The sequence below is a fragment of the Capsicum annuum genome, chromosome 9 (assembly GCF_002878395.1).
Source record: "Capsicum annuum cultivar UCD-10X-F1 chromosome 9, UCD10Xv1.1, whole genome shotgun sequence".
Lineage (NCBI taxonomy): Eukaryota > Viridiplantae > Streptophyta > Magnoliopsida > Solanales > Solanaceae > Capsicum > Capsicum annuum.
This window is the reverse complement of record NC_061119.1, coordinates 1,864,517-1,879,457: the sequence shown is the minus strand read 5'-3', so window position 1 is coordinate 1,879,457 and position 14,941 is coordinate 1,864,517. Positions and strand designations below refer to the sequence as shown.

Sequence of the window (14,941 nt, the reverse complement as noted above, 5' to 3'; positions counted from 1 at the left end):
TAGGTCGAAGTTAAAGTTTAGGTGTCTTTTTAAAAATTTCGGACAAGATCAATGGTGTAATTATGTATTTATTCTTAAAATTATTTACAGTCTCTCCTACTTCCTTAGTTACTTTACTCTCTCTTCCGATTCATATATATAACACTTAACTGCTTTATTCTCTCTCCCAATTCATATACATAACAAGACCGACATATAAATAGAAATTTTTGTATATGACAAGGCCGAAATATACATAACAAGGCCGATTCATATACATAACAAGTATGAAAAGGCCGATATATACATAACAAAGACGATTCATATATATAACAAGGCCGACATATATACGTTGAAAGCTATGTATATGTATTTTAAAAAAAAAAAAAGAGGTTTATGTAATATATTTGGAGAGATAGATTTTTTGTGACAAGTGGACTTAAGTTATGGATTTATGTAATTTTTTAGTTCATTTATTTGGGTTAATGAATAGCTCATGTATGTTTTCATTGTCAATTGGGCTTCATTTATTTGGGTTAATGAATAGCTCATGTATGTTTTCATTGTTATTTTTACATAAATGAAGCCCAGTTGATAGTGAAAACATACCTAGGCTATTCATTAACCCAAATGAATGAAGCCCAATGACAACGAAAACATAAATGGGCTAGGGGAAAAATACATAAAGTAGCATACTTAAGTATTAAATTATAAAAAATAACAACACTTTTATCAAATTACATTTTGTAGCATATGTATTTGTATTTCTGTAGCAGCAGTTTGCAAAAATACAAAATTCATATCGATCATAAGGGCAGTAAAAATCATATGTATTTGTATTTGTATTTTTGTAGCAACAGTTTGCAAAAATACAAAATACAACTTTTTATATTATGTAATTATGAAACTGTTATTATGAAACTCATAATTAAAAGGATAAGTATGTTATTTCTGAATTTTGCCCAATGGGCTATTCATTAATCCAAATGAATGAAGTCCAACGACCCAGGCCCAAACAAAAAGTAGTATTTTTTTTTCTTTTAGAGGTTTTTTCAAAAAGAAATTTCTTACCTTTAAAAGGTAAAGGTAAGATTTTTTGTGCCCTATGAATCTTAAATATTCAAGCTATTCTTGCTGAATGAATGCTCTGTCATCAGTTGATTTCGTCATTGAGTGATGCTTACATGTAGGTATGTGTTGCAATTCTCAAGGAGTTAGTTAGAAGTAGAAAAGAGAGTTTACAGTTTAGTCCTCTTGGTTTGTTATGTATTTCTTTTTAATCCCTAAGTGGCTCAGTTGTAATGAGTACTATGTGTCAGAGATGGTGCTTGGCCAAGGCCTATTAAAAGTACTAAATGTTTCTGGAAAGGACATGGATGAAAAAGTTCCTTTAGCTTGATTTAGCTTCTCTTTTTCTTAGCCTACAATTAATTTTCTTCTAGTTTTTCCTTTAGTCTTCACTGTTTCATTGCATTTTCACCTGTTGCAAATTCATTTTGCAACATTTGGTATCAAAACACTATCCTGAGCTCTGTGGAAATCATGTCTGACGAGATGAAGGAGATTAAAGAGATGTTCGATCTAATGACGATGGAGATGGCCAATTTTTCCCTAAGGCAGAATCAGATTGAGGAACAGCACGAGAAGGCTATTAACAGCTTGCGCGAGTCCATAAACGCGATCCAAAAAGGAGATCGAGGTAAAGGGAATGCTATCAGTGAGGGAGCCGAGATCTACACTCCCTCTGGCAACCCCATGATATGGGCTACCTTTGTCTCTACGGGGAATCCACCAGGGTTTCAATCTCTAGCTGGCTATCAGTATGGTGCTCAAAATTCCCAACAATTCCAAACTCCAGCAGGTGAACACTACCAGCGACAAGGTTACAGCAGAGTTCAACCATTTTTCACTACCGCAGGCCAAATACCTTCCACAGGTCAAGGAGGAGAAGGATTTCATCATGCTACAAATCTACCTTCATCTAGCCACCAGAATGGATCCATGACTAGTCTAACTAAGGTAGAGTTCCCTTACTTTGATAGTACTAGCCTTCGAACCTGGATGTATAAGACCGACCATTTCTTTGCATATGATGACACCCCTATAGTGCAGAAGGTTCGAGTAGCTGCTCTGCATTTTGATGACATATCCATAGAATGGCACTTGTCTTATCTTAAGAGTAGGCTACACCTTCCATTTCCAACCTGGAAGGAGTATATATATATGTTAGTGGACAGATTTGGGGGTGAATACGAGGATCCCATGACAGAGTTTAAGTTGGTAAAACAATATGGTACTGTGAAGGAATATATGAAAGAATTCGATAGGATTATGGCTAGATTAACTATTTTGCCTGAACATGCCATCAATGGGTTCATCACTGGTTTGAAACCAGAGATTGGGTTTGCTGTGAAGAGTCATAGGTCATTCATACTACCTCAGGCATATCAGTTGGCTAGAAACATTGAATCCCAGTTGCAAGCTCAGGTGAGAGTATCAAGGAATCACATGACTAGCAGTGGGGGTTTATTTAAAAAAGGGGGTTATAGTGCTGGTCCTGCCAGAATTATGGGGTCAAAGAAGGAACCAACTGTCAGTTTTAATAGAGAGAGAAGTAGGAGGTTGTCTCAGGCTGAAATAAGTGAGAAGAGACAGAAGGGCTTATGCTTTTTCTGTGATGAAAAGTTCGTAAATGGTCACAATTGTGTGGCATCCAACAGGCTCCATCTATTGGAGGTAGATGAATATTATGAGGTAGTGGTGATAGATGATTGCAAGGACCCAGAACCTGAACCAGGGGAGGAATTAGAAGCAGAAAAGGAGGTTTGTGAAATATCCTTGCAAGCTCTCCAAAGAGTAACTGATTACCAAACCACGAGGGTGACAGGTTATTGTGATCATGGTCCACTCAACATCCTCATTGATCCAGGTAGCACACACAATTTCATGGAAGAACAATTAGTCAAGAAATGGGGCATTGTAAGTTAGACTGTTAGCCCACAACTGAACAATGTGGCTGATGGAGGGATTAGGCAAACGGTGGAGGCATGTAAGAGGTTCAACTGGCTGATGGGGGTATCTCTTTTGAGGACAACTTCCTTTTTATTCCCTTAGGTTCATGTGACATCATTTTGGGGGTGCAATGGCTCAAACCCCTAGGTGACTTATTCATGAACTTTCAGACTCTTATTATGAAGTTCCAATATCAAGGCAGGGAATGCACTGTGACAGGTATCAGGGAAAAGACCAAGACAGTTGAGTCCAAGAAATTGGACAAATTTGTTGATAATGGAGCTCAGTTATTCATGATAAAAGTCTCACCCAAGAAAGAGGAAGTAGTGAATGACAGTGAGACACCAGTGGAGATAGTGAAATTGATTAGGGAGTATAACCAACTTTTTGCTGATCCAAAAAGATTACCACCTACCAGGGGATCTTTTGATCACAAAATTCCCTTGGTAAATAACAATCATCCAGTGAATCTTAGGCCCTACAGGTATTCTTCCAAGCAGAAGGACATAATTGATAAGCTAGCAAGAATTATTGGACCAAGGAATTGTTCAAACAAGCTATAGTCCATATGCATCTCCTGTAGTCTTGGTAGTCTTGGTGGGGAAGAAAGATGGGTCATGGAGATTATGTGTTGATTATAGAGCACTAAACAAGGCTACCATGAAGGATAAATTTCCAATCCCTATCATTGAAGAGTTGTTAGAAGAGCTTGGAGGGTCTAGCATATATTCTAAAATTGACCTAAGGTCAGGTTATCATCTAATAAGGATGGCCAGTGATGATGTACCCAAGACTGCATTCAAAACCCATTCTGGTCACTATGAGTATCTAGTGATGCCTTTTAGACTCACAAATGCTCCCTCTAGTTTTCAAAGCTTGATGAACCATATCTTTAAGGATCACTTTAGTAAGTTTATCTTGGTATTTTTTGATGACATATTAGTGTTCAGCAGCAGCCTGGAAGATCATTTGAGACACTTAAGAATTACCTTTGAGTTGTTACTGCAACATAACATGGTAGCTAGAAAGAACAAGTGTATTTTTGGAGCTAGCAAGATAGAGTACTTAGGCCATTTTATCTCAGCCGATGGAGTGGAAACTGACCCTAAGAAGATAGTAGTGGTGCAGCAATGGCCAACTCCCAAGAGCATCAAAGAATTGAGGGGTTTTTTAGGCTTAGCTGGTTATTATAGAAGGTTTATCAGACACTATGGAATTATAAGCAAACCTTTAACTGATTTGCTCAAAAAAGATGGGTTCCAATGGACATGCAAAGCTACCAAGGTTTTTAAAGACCTTAAATTGGCCCTAACTTCTGCTCCAGTTTTAGCAATGCCTGTTAATTCTCTGCAGTTTATTGTGGAGACAGATGCATGTGACTTGGGGATGGGTGCTGTATTAATGCAAGAGGGCCACCCAATAGCTTTCATCAGTAAAAGGGTTATCAGGGAAACATTTGACTCTCTCAGTATATTTCAAGGAGCTCTTAGCTCTAGTCATGGCTATTACCAAATGGTCACAGTATCTCATAGGTAGGTCCTTTGTGGTGAGAACTGATCAAAGGGCTCTCAAATACCTTTTGAATCAGAAGCTGCACACTGGCCTTCAAATGAAATGGGTGGCAAAGCTCATGCAATATGATTTTGAGATAGAGTACAAGAAAGAAAGAGAGAACAAGGCAGCTGATGCCTTGTCAAAACTGCCTATGACTGAGGCATTCTTGCTAGCTCTAACACCTGTTGATGCTAATTTATTCCATAGGATCCAAGAGAGTTGGAGTAAAGATAAAGAATTAGCTGCTTTGATTGAGAAAATACAAAATCACACTGGACAATACAGGGGGTACTCCTACATTCAGCAACAATTAAGGAAGCATGGTAAACTAATGGTAGGAAGTGATGCTCAGCTGAGACAAGACTTGATTAAAGTCTGGCATGATTCAACTATGGGGGGCCACTCTTGAATGGATAACACTTATAGGAAGCTAGCAGGGTTGTTTTAATGGAAGGGTCTCAAAGAAGATGTGGTGGTCTATATCAGGAAATGTGCAACCTGTCAGAGGAGTAAAAGTGATAATGCAGCTCTTCCAGGGCTATTACAACCCTTGCAAATTCCTTATACAGCCTGGTCCAGCATAAGTATGGATTTTGTTGAAGGTTTTCCTTAGTCACAAGGAAAGACTACCATTCTGGTGGTAGTGGATAAAATGACAAAATATGCTCATTTTCTGGCATTAAATCACCCCTACACAACTTCAACAGTGGCCAGTTGTTCATGGATCAGGTGTTTAAGCTACATGGCATGCCTGAAAATGTGGTAAGTGATAGAGATCCTATTTTTCTCAGAAGGTTCTGGCAAGAATTATTCACTATACAAAGTGTTGAATTGAGTACTTCATCAGCTTACCACCCTCAATCTGATGGACAAACAAAGGTGGTTAATAGGACTCTTGAGACTTACCTGAGGTGTTTTTGTGCTGATAGCCAAAAAGATTAGAATATGTACTTACCTCTGGCAGAATGGTGGTACAATACCACCTTCCATTCAGCTATCCAGACTAGTCCATATGAGGCTCTATATGGGCAACAACCCCCTTTACACTTACCTTATATGCCCGGTGAAGCTGTAGATGAAGAAGTGGACTGGAGGTTGATCACTAGGGAGTTCAATATCCAGCTGCTGAGGTTTCATCTTGTTATAGCACAACAGAGAATGACTGATATGGCAAACAAGCACAGGAGTGACAGGCAGTTTCAAGAAGGTGATTGGGTGTATCTAAAAATTCAACCTTATAGACAGGTTTCCTTGTCTAACCAGACTTTGAACAAACTCTCGGCAAAGTATTATGGGCCATATCAGGTGCTACAGAAGGTGGGAAAAGTTGCTTACAAATTGTCACTGCCTGAACAGGTGGCAATACATTCTACATTCCATGTTTCCCAGCTTAAACCTTGCTATATGATCCCTGACTCTATCAACCACCCTCCTATAGTGGATATTGCTAGCCCTTACTGTAGTGAGCCTGCTAAGATACTAGAAAGGAGGATGATAAAGAGGGCCAACAAGGCAGTATCTCAGCTCCTGATTCAATGGAAGGATATGCTACCAGAACAAGCAACCTGGGAAGATTTTGCCAGAATGAAAACAAGGTTTCCAACATTTTTTGAGGACAAGGAAAATTTTATGGAGGGAGAAATGTTGCAATTCTCAACGGCCGAAGAAGGAGTTAGTTAGAAGTAGAAAGGGAGTTTACAGTTTAGTCCTCTTGGTTTGTTATGTATTTCTTTTTAATCCCTAAGTGGCTCAGTTGTAGTGAGTACTATGTGTCAGAGATGGTGCTTGGCCAAGACCTATTAATAGTACTAAATGTTTCAGGAAAGGACATGAATGAAAAAAATTCCTTTAGCTTAATTTAACTTCTCTTTTTCTTAGACTAAAAGTAATTTTCTTCTAGTTTTTCCTTTAGTCTTCACTGTTCCATTGCATTTTCACCTGTTGCAAATTCATTTTGCAACAGTATGAGCATTTGAATATGTAATTGTCAATTTATTGAATCTTTTTACATGTAATTTCGATGGTTTATTAGTAAAAAAAAATAATCTTGAGTAGATATAGATGATTCACATGATAGACTCGACTAATTTTGAATTGGACGTGAATAATGTGTGTTTGTGTGATACTTTGAATGATTAATTGATGGTTGTTTAGCAGGAGAACTTTAATTGGAACACTATTTGTCGTTTTAACTATTTAGACTTGCAGTTATCAACGAAGAATTTACACTAAGGGGAATCAAAATATGAACGCAGTTAATTTTTGAGTACTATTGGAATTAGAATTCATAAAGAATTATGGAAGAAATGAGACTACGACTTGTGAAGTTTATGCAGAATTCCTTTAGTTTGCAGTGAATAAACTGCCCGGTATCTCTTTGTGTATATGCCACAAAGATAATATGACACACCAGAGGTAGGCCGACGAAGTACCGATAAGAGGTGATCAAATAGGATATGATGCATCTTCAACTTAGCAAGACTTGGCGTTAGATAGAAAGGTATGGAGTTTGCGGATAAGGATAGAAGGTTGGTAGATAGTTGTCTGTTTTGACGAAACTTGGTGTTGATGGTAGTCTAGAGCACCGTGTTTTATTCATAGTATTAGTCTTATTCATGTATTTTATGGCTTTTGGTATCTTTTATCATATGTTTACGATGTTTAGATTATCCCACTATGTTGTTGATATTACGGTTCCTTGCATGTATGCTTTGCACTGCGTTCCTATTTGTTGTCGTTTTTTCTTCATTCTCATCTTGCCTTTACATTACTACTTTGCTTTGCTTCACTTGAGCCGAGGGTTTTTTGGGATTTCACTTGGTATGTTGGCGTTATTGTAAGATGTGTTTTTCTTCAATTTCAGTGATTTTTGGAGGATTCTGTGATCTGTGATATTTAGAATTCGCGTGTTCAAGATCCTTTATGCAATTCATATAGTGTTTTATGTTATCCAGTGGTGGATTTTCATTCGTTACCTAAGATCATACATGCCACGTCTTATGATTCGTTGATTTTACTTTCATTTACTTGCTAATGCCTTAGTCTCTTTACGGTCATTTTCTGATATGTAGATCAATTGGAACTCTTGAATTTCAAAAATTTAGCTGGAAGATGCCCAATATTTTGTAGTTTCTTGCTATGATATCCAATAAAATGTTTTCAAGCAAATAGTTCTCGGTCTGGAAAACCAGCTTTGTCTATGCTTAACCTAACTTGGCTATGAGCGACATGAAACCAGTTTTATTTTTGCAGAAACAATCACATAAAATGTCAAACCCCTCAGATGAAAGAGGCAAGGAACCAAACCTTTGCAACGATCCTCCTAAAGGTGAAGTGAATGATGACCTTCATGCAGAGGATCCAAGAGTTCAGAAGAAGAAAGCCGAGAACCATCTCAAGAGGTACATATTTTTATATGCAACTAATTGATTCCGTTTGCTCAAGGCTTTTGCGATGCTAATGAATGATGAAGCATATGTTAAAGCCATTCAGATTAGGGAAATCCTTTTTGTACCGAAGGTTTCTAGAAACTCCCATGTACTTTGTTCTTTTATTTGCAGCTCAAATCTTCTATACTACTAATCAATGACGAAGTATACAATAAAATGATCGGTATTAGTGAATACATTCTTGAACCAAAAGATTTTCTAGAAATAATTCGTGTGTACTTTCATTTACAGCTCAAATATTTTAAAATGCTAGTCACCATAGCATATTTGAAGTGATAGCTATTAGGGAATACATTTAGCATCCGGAGATATTCTGAAACAATTCCCGTTTAAAGCGGGAACTGATGATGTTTGTTTCCACTTCCCCACAATGATAACACTGAGAACCTCACTCTGTCTTCCTCAATTTCCTATTATTATAACTAGGAAACGGTTGTTGTGTTGTTTCTAGGCCTTGTATGTAATACCATAAGTCAAAACAAAAACCTATCACACTGGTTACACCATTAGGTATAACGATGGTGCGTTTCACTTCAGCAGAAGTCCATGGCATTGGATTATCTAAATAACTATCTACTATAAGGTATCATTATTCTTTATTTGTCTGATTACATTGTCTCAAGTAGTTATGAACTTTGTTTTTTGACTGCAGCACGTGACTGATTTGTCTGGAAGGAAAATATGGTTCGAATTACTGGTAAGGACTTACAGAATAAGAGATCAAATTTGAATGTCTTGGTATTTTTTTGAGGAGCTGTTAAAATAAGAGCTCAAATTTAACATAACCTGGCTTTTATTTTCTTTTTATTTATTAAGAGTGAAGGCACTCATTGTAAGCTCTGTTTTGACAACAAAAAAACATCTGACTGACATCTTTGCCATGTATTTTCTTATATCATTTGATGTTTACCTTAATGCTATCCATGCTAGGCATGACCGAAAGTCAGCTTTTGGGTTTCAATGGGCAATGGGAGTTAGGTTGCTTTTGTTTCACTTATAATTCCTGTCACATATTGTGGATTGAGAATTGTTTAATGTCATAAACAGTCCTCTGTAATTCTTCAAAGTGACATACTACTAGTTGTCTAACCTATTTTGAGTAACAACATCAAGTGGAACAACTAGATCATCCCTGGAGTTTGAAGGATGCAGACATCGGTTCATCAATTCTTGGGCTAATCTAGGATCCATCATAGGATCTTGCGGGTGAGTAGATAAAGTCTATCAGAAAAGGAAGAACAATGTGATATTCCAACAGAATGTGCAGCCGAAAGTATTACCATTTCATCTAAATAAAGTCCTTTTTCGCGAAATTTTTCTCAAGTTCTCTAGCATTTAAAGTGAACGCGAGAAGTGCAACTGATTCAAATACAAGAAAAAACAGAAAACAGTAAAGATAAGAAAGGAACAAAAACAACTATAAATGAGTACGATAATTAAAAAATACTAAAGAGTAAGATTTTTGGAATGTTACAGAAAGATTTGAGGAATTTGTAAGCAAGATTGTTGGTACTTTTTAGTGAAAAATGCACTATTTGGGATATGAGAGAAATGTTAGAGGACACATAAGGCAAACAAGAAGAGTGATATTTATTCTTACCGATGTAAGTGACATTCATTCTTACAGATGTATTATTGTTTTTGGACTGCAGCACTATTATGGTGGCTGTCGTCGATTATTTAGTACTTATAGGTTTGTTATGATGTGATGCCACTATATTCTTATTTCTTTTCCTTTCTTTGCAGTTGCAGCTTCCGTGTGTGAATTCTCTGTTTCTGCTGCTGTACGGTGTTTCAGTTAGTAGGCATTATGCAAATTTCCTGCATCAAATGCTTTTGATTATTGCCGAAGGCGTATATAGTTGCACTTCTTCTCTTAGTTTATTTAGTTGACCTAATACTTCTGCATGCTTATTTCTGATTTTGATAATACCAGTCAAATTAACGTTCATTTTGATTACTGAAGCAGTGGGATATATTAAGGTGTCACTGCTGCTCTGTCAATGGCATACCGTATTCTGTTAGTTCTTTTATAAGAGTTGCTTGTGAGAGAAAAATGTGCTTTCCCTCATGACTCCATTTGGATCCCTAGAGTTCCGGGAAAGATGTATTTCTTTGTTACTGTGAGCATGTAGATCATCTGTTGTTGCATTGTAAAGTGGCTAATTGGTTATGGAGGGTGGCCCTTAAGTTGTTCGGGTTGCAATGGAGTGCCCGCACCCCCCCCTTCTTTTTGACTCTTGAGTAGTTTTTTGATGCTTAATGCACATCATGCAGGAAGCAGAATCAGCCAGTCTTGAGGCATCATCAAGATCGAAGTTGGGAAGTGTATGTTCTTAAACTCTGCCTATTATTTACGACTTACAATGATGATTTTTGATGGTTGGTACTCACGTTTCACTGACTCCTCCCATTTCACTCTTTTCAATTTACATTGGATAAGTTCTTCCCTCATCAAAGACATTGTAATAACATCTTCTTCCTAAATAAAATCTGTTCGACGTTAAATGTGTCTGGGCATATGGTTTTCTTTTTATGAATGGATGTCAAGTGACCATTATAACACATACGTGTTCATTCTTTGTCAACTTATTTTTCTATTAACTTTTTGTTTGTAATTGTGGGATGTAATATTTGGCATTTATGAAGTTTTTCCCACTTGATCGGACACCATTATTTTCGCCCTCACTCCTCCTTCCCCACCCACCCACCCAAAAAAAGATGAACGAGAAAATAGGGGTTTAAGGTATTCTTAGAGCATATATAATCTGTGGAAATAGTGACATGCCTTAAGTTGTTACATGTTTTGATAGTAAATATATGAGTGAGTATGCAAGTCATTCTTTGATGAGGTACAACAACAACAACAATTTTATTAGTTATTAGGGGAATAAAACCTCGTATACAAGGCTTATACCAAAAGAGAGAACCGACATCATAATGTGATTCTCTACAAAAGGCATCCAATTATCTATATAAACACCAAAAGGAAACTAGAAACAAAAGACTGTTTTGCAACTATACAAAATTTTATTCTACCCCTTCAAACAACCTCCTATGTCTCTCTTTCCAAAAAACCCACATAATTGCTAATGGGGTAACATTCCATGCCCTAGGACTTCTCTTCCCCTTCCTGAAACCTCATTTATGCAAAGCCTCATTCACTGTGCTCAGCAACACCCATTGTACCTCAAACCAATTAAGAATCACCCTCTACAGTCGGTTAGACACTTGACAACACAATAGGATATCTATATCTTCAACCGAACTTTTGCACATGAAACACGCTCTGTCAATATCACACCCATGCTAACAAATGCACCTCCTTCGGAGCCCCGAGTACTCATATATCCCAATGAGGGAAAACATACCTATCTTTTGCACATGAAACAATCTCTGTCAATATCACACCCATGCTGACAACCATGCTAAGAAATGCACCTTCTTCGGAGCCCTGAGTACTCATATATCCCAATGATGGAAAACATAATTTTATCTCCTTAATAGCTTCTGGTAATAAGAGTTAACGGTGAATAAACTAACTTTGCTGTCTCGCCATCTCCATACATCCGATATATCGATTAGCATATTCACCCCATACAGTAACTCAACCAAACTATGAAATTCTTCAACTCCCAATCTTGTAAATTCCTCCTGAACCTCAGATCCCAATGAATGAGGATGCAAATCATCTAATTATGCCTTGCAAAGCTGTCAATAATCTTTGGTATCTAATGCTCAATAGGTTTGGGTACTTCCTTCTTAATGTCCCTTGACCATAAACCAACATATGGTGGGATATGTTTAGGTGGTTTGGAACTTCACGGACAATGCCAAGAACGGTGGAAGAGTTGATTTTCAGTTGGAAGAGCGAGATAAAGAGGAGAAAATGCAAGGGGTAGATCGAGTTTCATTGATAATAACGAGGCCAAATTGGCAATTTATAAGTGGCATAGCAAAAAAGAGAAAGAAACCTACAAAAAATGGTTCTCTCCAAAGACATGAGAGCTTTTGAGGGGGTAGAGTCGAGTTTTTCTCAATTGAGGAGTCTTTGTTCACTTTTTTTCTTTTGATGCACACTGGATCCCAGTTGTATAGAAGATTGGGTGGAGTTTTGTAGAGAATCATTTCCTTTTGTAAATTCTCTACCTTTTGGTATATCCCCTTGTGTATGACAAGATTTCTGGCCATGATTATGAATGAAAATAGGTTTACTTGAGTGAAATAAAAATGAAGGAGAATGATTAGCAAGCCATGATATCCTCAAGCAGTTATGCTGAAAGGTTGGAGAGTGGAGGCTGGGGCGAGGGAAATCAACGGGCTTTTGCCTTTTACCTTGTGTGTCATAATGATTGTTTGAGCACCAACCTGGTTGCCTTTTTCACTATGATAGTTAGCAGCTTTAAATGAATGTGGCAGGAATAAAGAGCATCTATACTAAACTAGCATTTCTATCCTCCCCTTTAGATTGATTCTTTGAATGTGTATCCAGCTGTAGTATCTGATTAATTTCTTTGTAATATTTACTTACATCGGCAAACTCTTTACCTTCGTTTGATATTCGCCGCTTGCGAATCAGGTGTTGAGTTGCCTGGAAATTTAACAGTACTCTTTCCATTAACAGCCCTGCTGGAAATTCTTGGCTTGGGTCATTATTAACAACGGGGCACAAAAAGCACCCGCATACAAGAGTATGCCAGAAAAAAGAAAATTTTGCAAAATGATATGGTTATCTACGAATGACACCCTATCTATTATACCTACCAGAACCTCATCGTTACACCAAAAGGAAACAAGTAATAAGAGGCTATTCCTCAAATGAACAAAATCTTCCTCTATTCAATAAAAGCTTTCTTGTTTCTCTTTTCTCCTTACGTCCCATATAAGGGATAATGGAGCAAATTTCCACACCCTACGTATTCTCTTGTGTCTAGTAAAAAGCCAGCTTTGCAATACTTTTGTGACTATGCTTGGCATCATCCATTGTTGACCATATCAAACACAATTTCCACCACAAGCGAAATTCTATCCTGCAAAGATAAGTGTTTCTTAGGTACTTAAATACTTGTATTGCAACGAGTATATCTAACCAACTTTCTACATATATCTAAATTTTTTGGAGTGGTCAAAGTAAAGGTAGATTTGATAAAATTCTCGTGCAAGATAAATGTGTGGTTGAGCAATCAGAATATGTATCTAGAGGTCCTCTAGGTATGACACTCAACATGAGTCCATTTTCTTTGGCTTTGGTCTCCAGAATGTTTGTCCTATACTTTTGTCGATCGTAGCAAGCTGCCCAGTGGATCAATGAATGTGCCTGCAATTCAACACAGACTTACACCATCGGAAAAGGTAGATTTCATAAGATTGTGTTCTCCATACAAGACTCTAGAAGTCGATAGTCCAATGCGATTCTCAAGAGAGATTTGTATTAGCCAAGAATTGTTTTTTGGACATGTTACTTTTGTGTTGTCTTCTTCTACTAAAGAACTAATTTGATGTGGAATCTCTATAAAAATATACGAAGATGTGAATGTACAATATTAGTAGGAAGTCTTATTGTATTAGTAAGGGAAGCTTTATTATGCAAATTCTTAATTGATTTCAATGTTGTAGATACCGGGAAGATGTCTTTTTGTTTGATAAGGTAAATAATTTTATTTTATTGAAATAGCTGGTTAAGTTGCTACCATGTGACCCAGATGTCACAGGTTCAAGCCTTGGAAATAGCTCCTTGCGGAAATGTAAGGTGAGGTTGCATACAATAGATCCTTGTGGTCGGGCCCTTCTCCAGACCTTGCTAAAGGAGCTTAGAGTGCATCGGACTGCCCTTTTTTTTTAAGGTAAATAATTTTATTAACATTTGGAGTGAACCCCGTATACATATACCAGAAAAAGAGAAACTATACCAAAATATGGTTCTCAACAAAAGAGGTCCAAGCCTCTATAAAAATTGGGACCTCACAAGTACACCAAAAGTAAACTCGGTACAAAACACTACTCTTTATTTTTTCAAAACACCCCTTTAAAAGCCCTCATATTCCTTTCTTTTCAAATGACCCATGTGATTGCTAAGGGGGCAATGCCCCATGCTCTCGGGCCTTCCTCTCCCATTTTGTGAGTCCAACTTTGCAAAGTCTCTTCCACTGTATCCAACATGACCCATTGTATCCTAAACAAATTTAAGGCCACCCTTTGATAACCTACTAGCCACCTTACAATGTAGAAGCAGATGATCAAGATGATCGGGAAAGAAAGATAATAAAATGACAAACCTTTGAGGATTAATAGTCATAAACCCAGAGTAGTCTACCTGTCAGATTAGTCATCCACAAAGGAACATGAATTTGACACTAAAATAAAGGGAGAGGGGCATCGAATAAAAAGTGATACACGGCAGTGACACACGTCACATACGAGACCCACCTTTACTCGAACTAAAGGGAGCTTTACAACATATCCATTATTAGACTTTTGATTAGATCTTTCTATCAACTTTCTGACCTACTGCAATCAGAAGTGGTTGAAATGCAATCATGGCCATAAACATCTCAGTTAAAAGAACAGAAGATAACAAGCATGCAATAGGTTTAGCATATAATATTCTGAACAAATACAAAGGATTGAAAAACGAGGAATATACATACTACTTTATCCAGATGTTCAAGAATTGAACTGTGATCATTAGGATCAATATCAGGTTCATCCTTCAGCACAACCTGTACCATGCACCCAACAAAAAGAAATTTGAAATAAATTCTTGTGTAGGGATGTAGTTACAAAAGGAAGCTACCTCAGTATAGATGATCCGGTGGATAAAAGAAGCTACCTCAGTATATTCAAAAGGGCGCACTGAGTTCAGAGGTATCTTTGTTGGACGATATTGATTTCCCTAAGTATAAGTAGAAACTATTACTCAAATGCAGAAGCATGAACAACACAGTAAG

The 14,941-nt window shown here is 37.3% G+C and overlaps 1 protein-coding gene and 1 non-coding gene across 12 annotated transcripts; one reads left to right on the top strand and one right to left on the bottom strand.

Moving 5' to 3' along the window:
• Positions 1-950: 950 nt before the first annotated feature.
• Positions 951-13,956, top strand: LOC107843216. 10 transcript variants are annotated; one of them, XM_047395946.1, is made up of 6 exons: positions 951-1,169; positions 7,798-7,946; positions 8,647-8,691; positions 9,741-9,778; positions 10,272-10,322; positions 12,619-13,956. In XM_047395946.1, exons 3-6 carry the CDS (start codon positions 8,676-8,678, stop codon positions 12,814-12,816), a joined length of 303 nt encoding a protein of 100 aa, XP_047251902.1. In that variant the 5' UTR covers positions 951-1,169; positions 7,798-7,946; positions 8,647-8,675; the 3' UTR covers positions 12,817-13,956. The 10 variants fall into 10 exon arrangements, 3 of the variants coding, with proteins under 3 accessions (XP_047251902.1, XP_047251901.1, XP_016542938.1); XR_001666275.2 differs by having other exon boundaries at positions 1,010-1,998; positions 12,619-13,512; XR_007044359.1 differs by lacking the exon at positions 9,741-9,778 and having other exon boundaries at positions 1,010-1,998; positions 12,619-13,512.
• Positions 12,727-14,941, bottom strand: LOC107843215. 2 transcript variants are annotated; one of them, XR_007044362.1, is made up of 2 exons: positions 14,824-14,941; positions 12,727-14,713 (listed from the first exon to the last, which is right to left on the bottom strand). It is a non-coding gene; the product is annotated as an uncharacterized LOC107843215 (transcript). The 2 variants fall into 2 exon arrangements; XR_007044363.1 differs by having other exon boundaries at positions 14,788-14,935.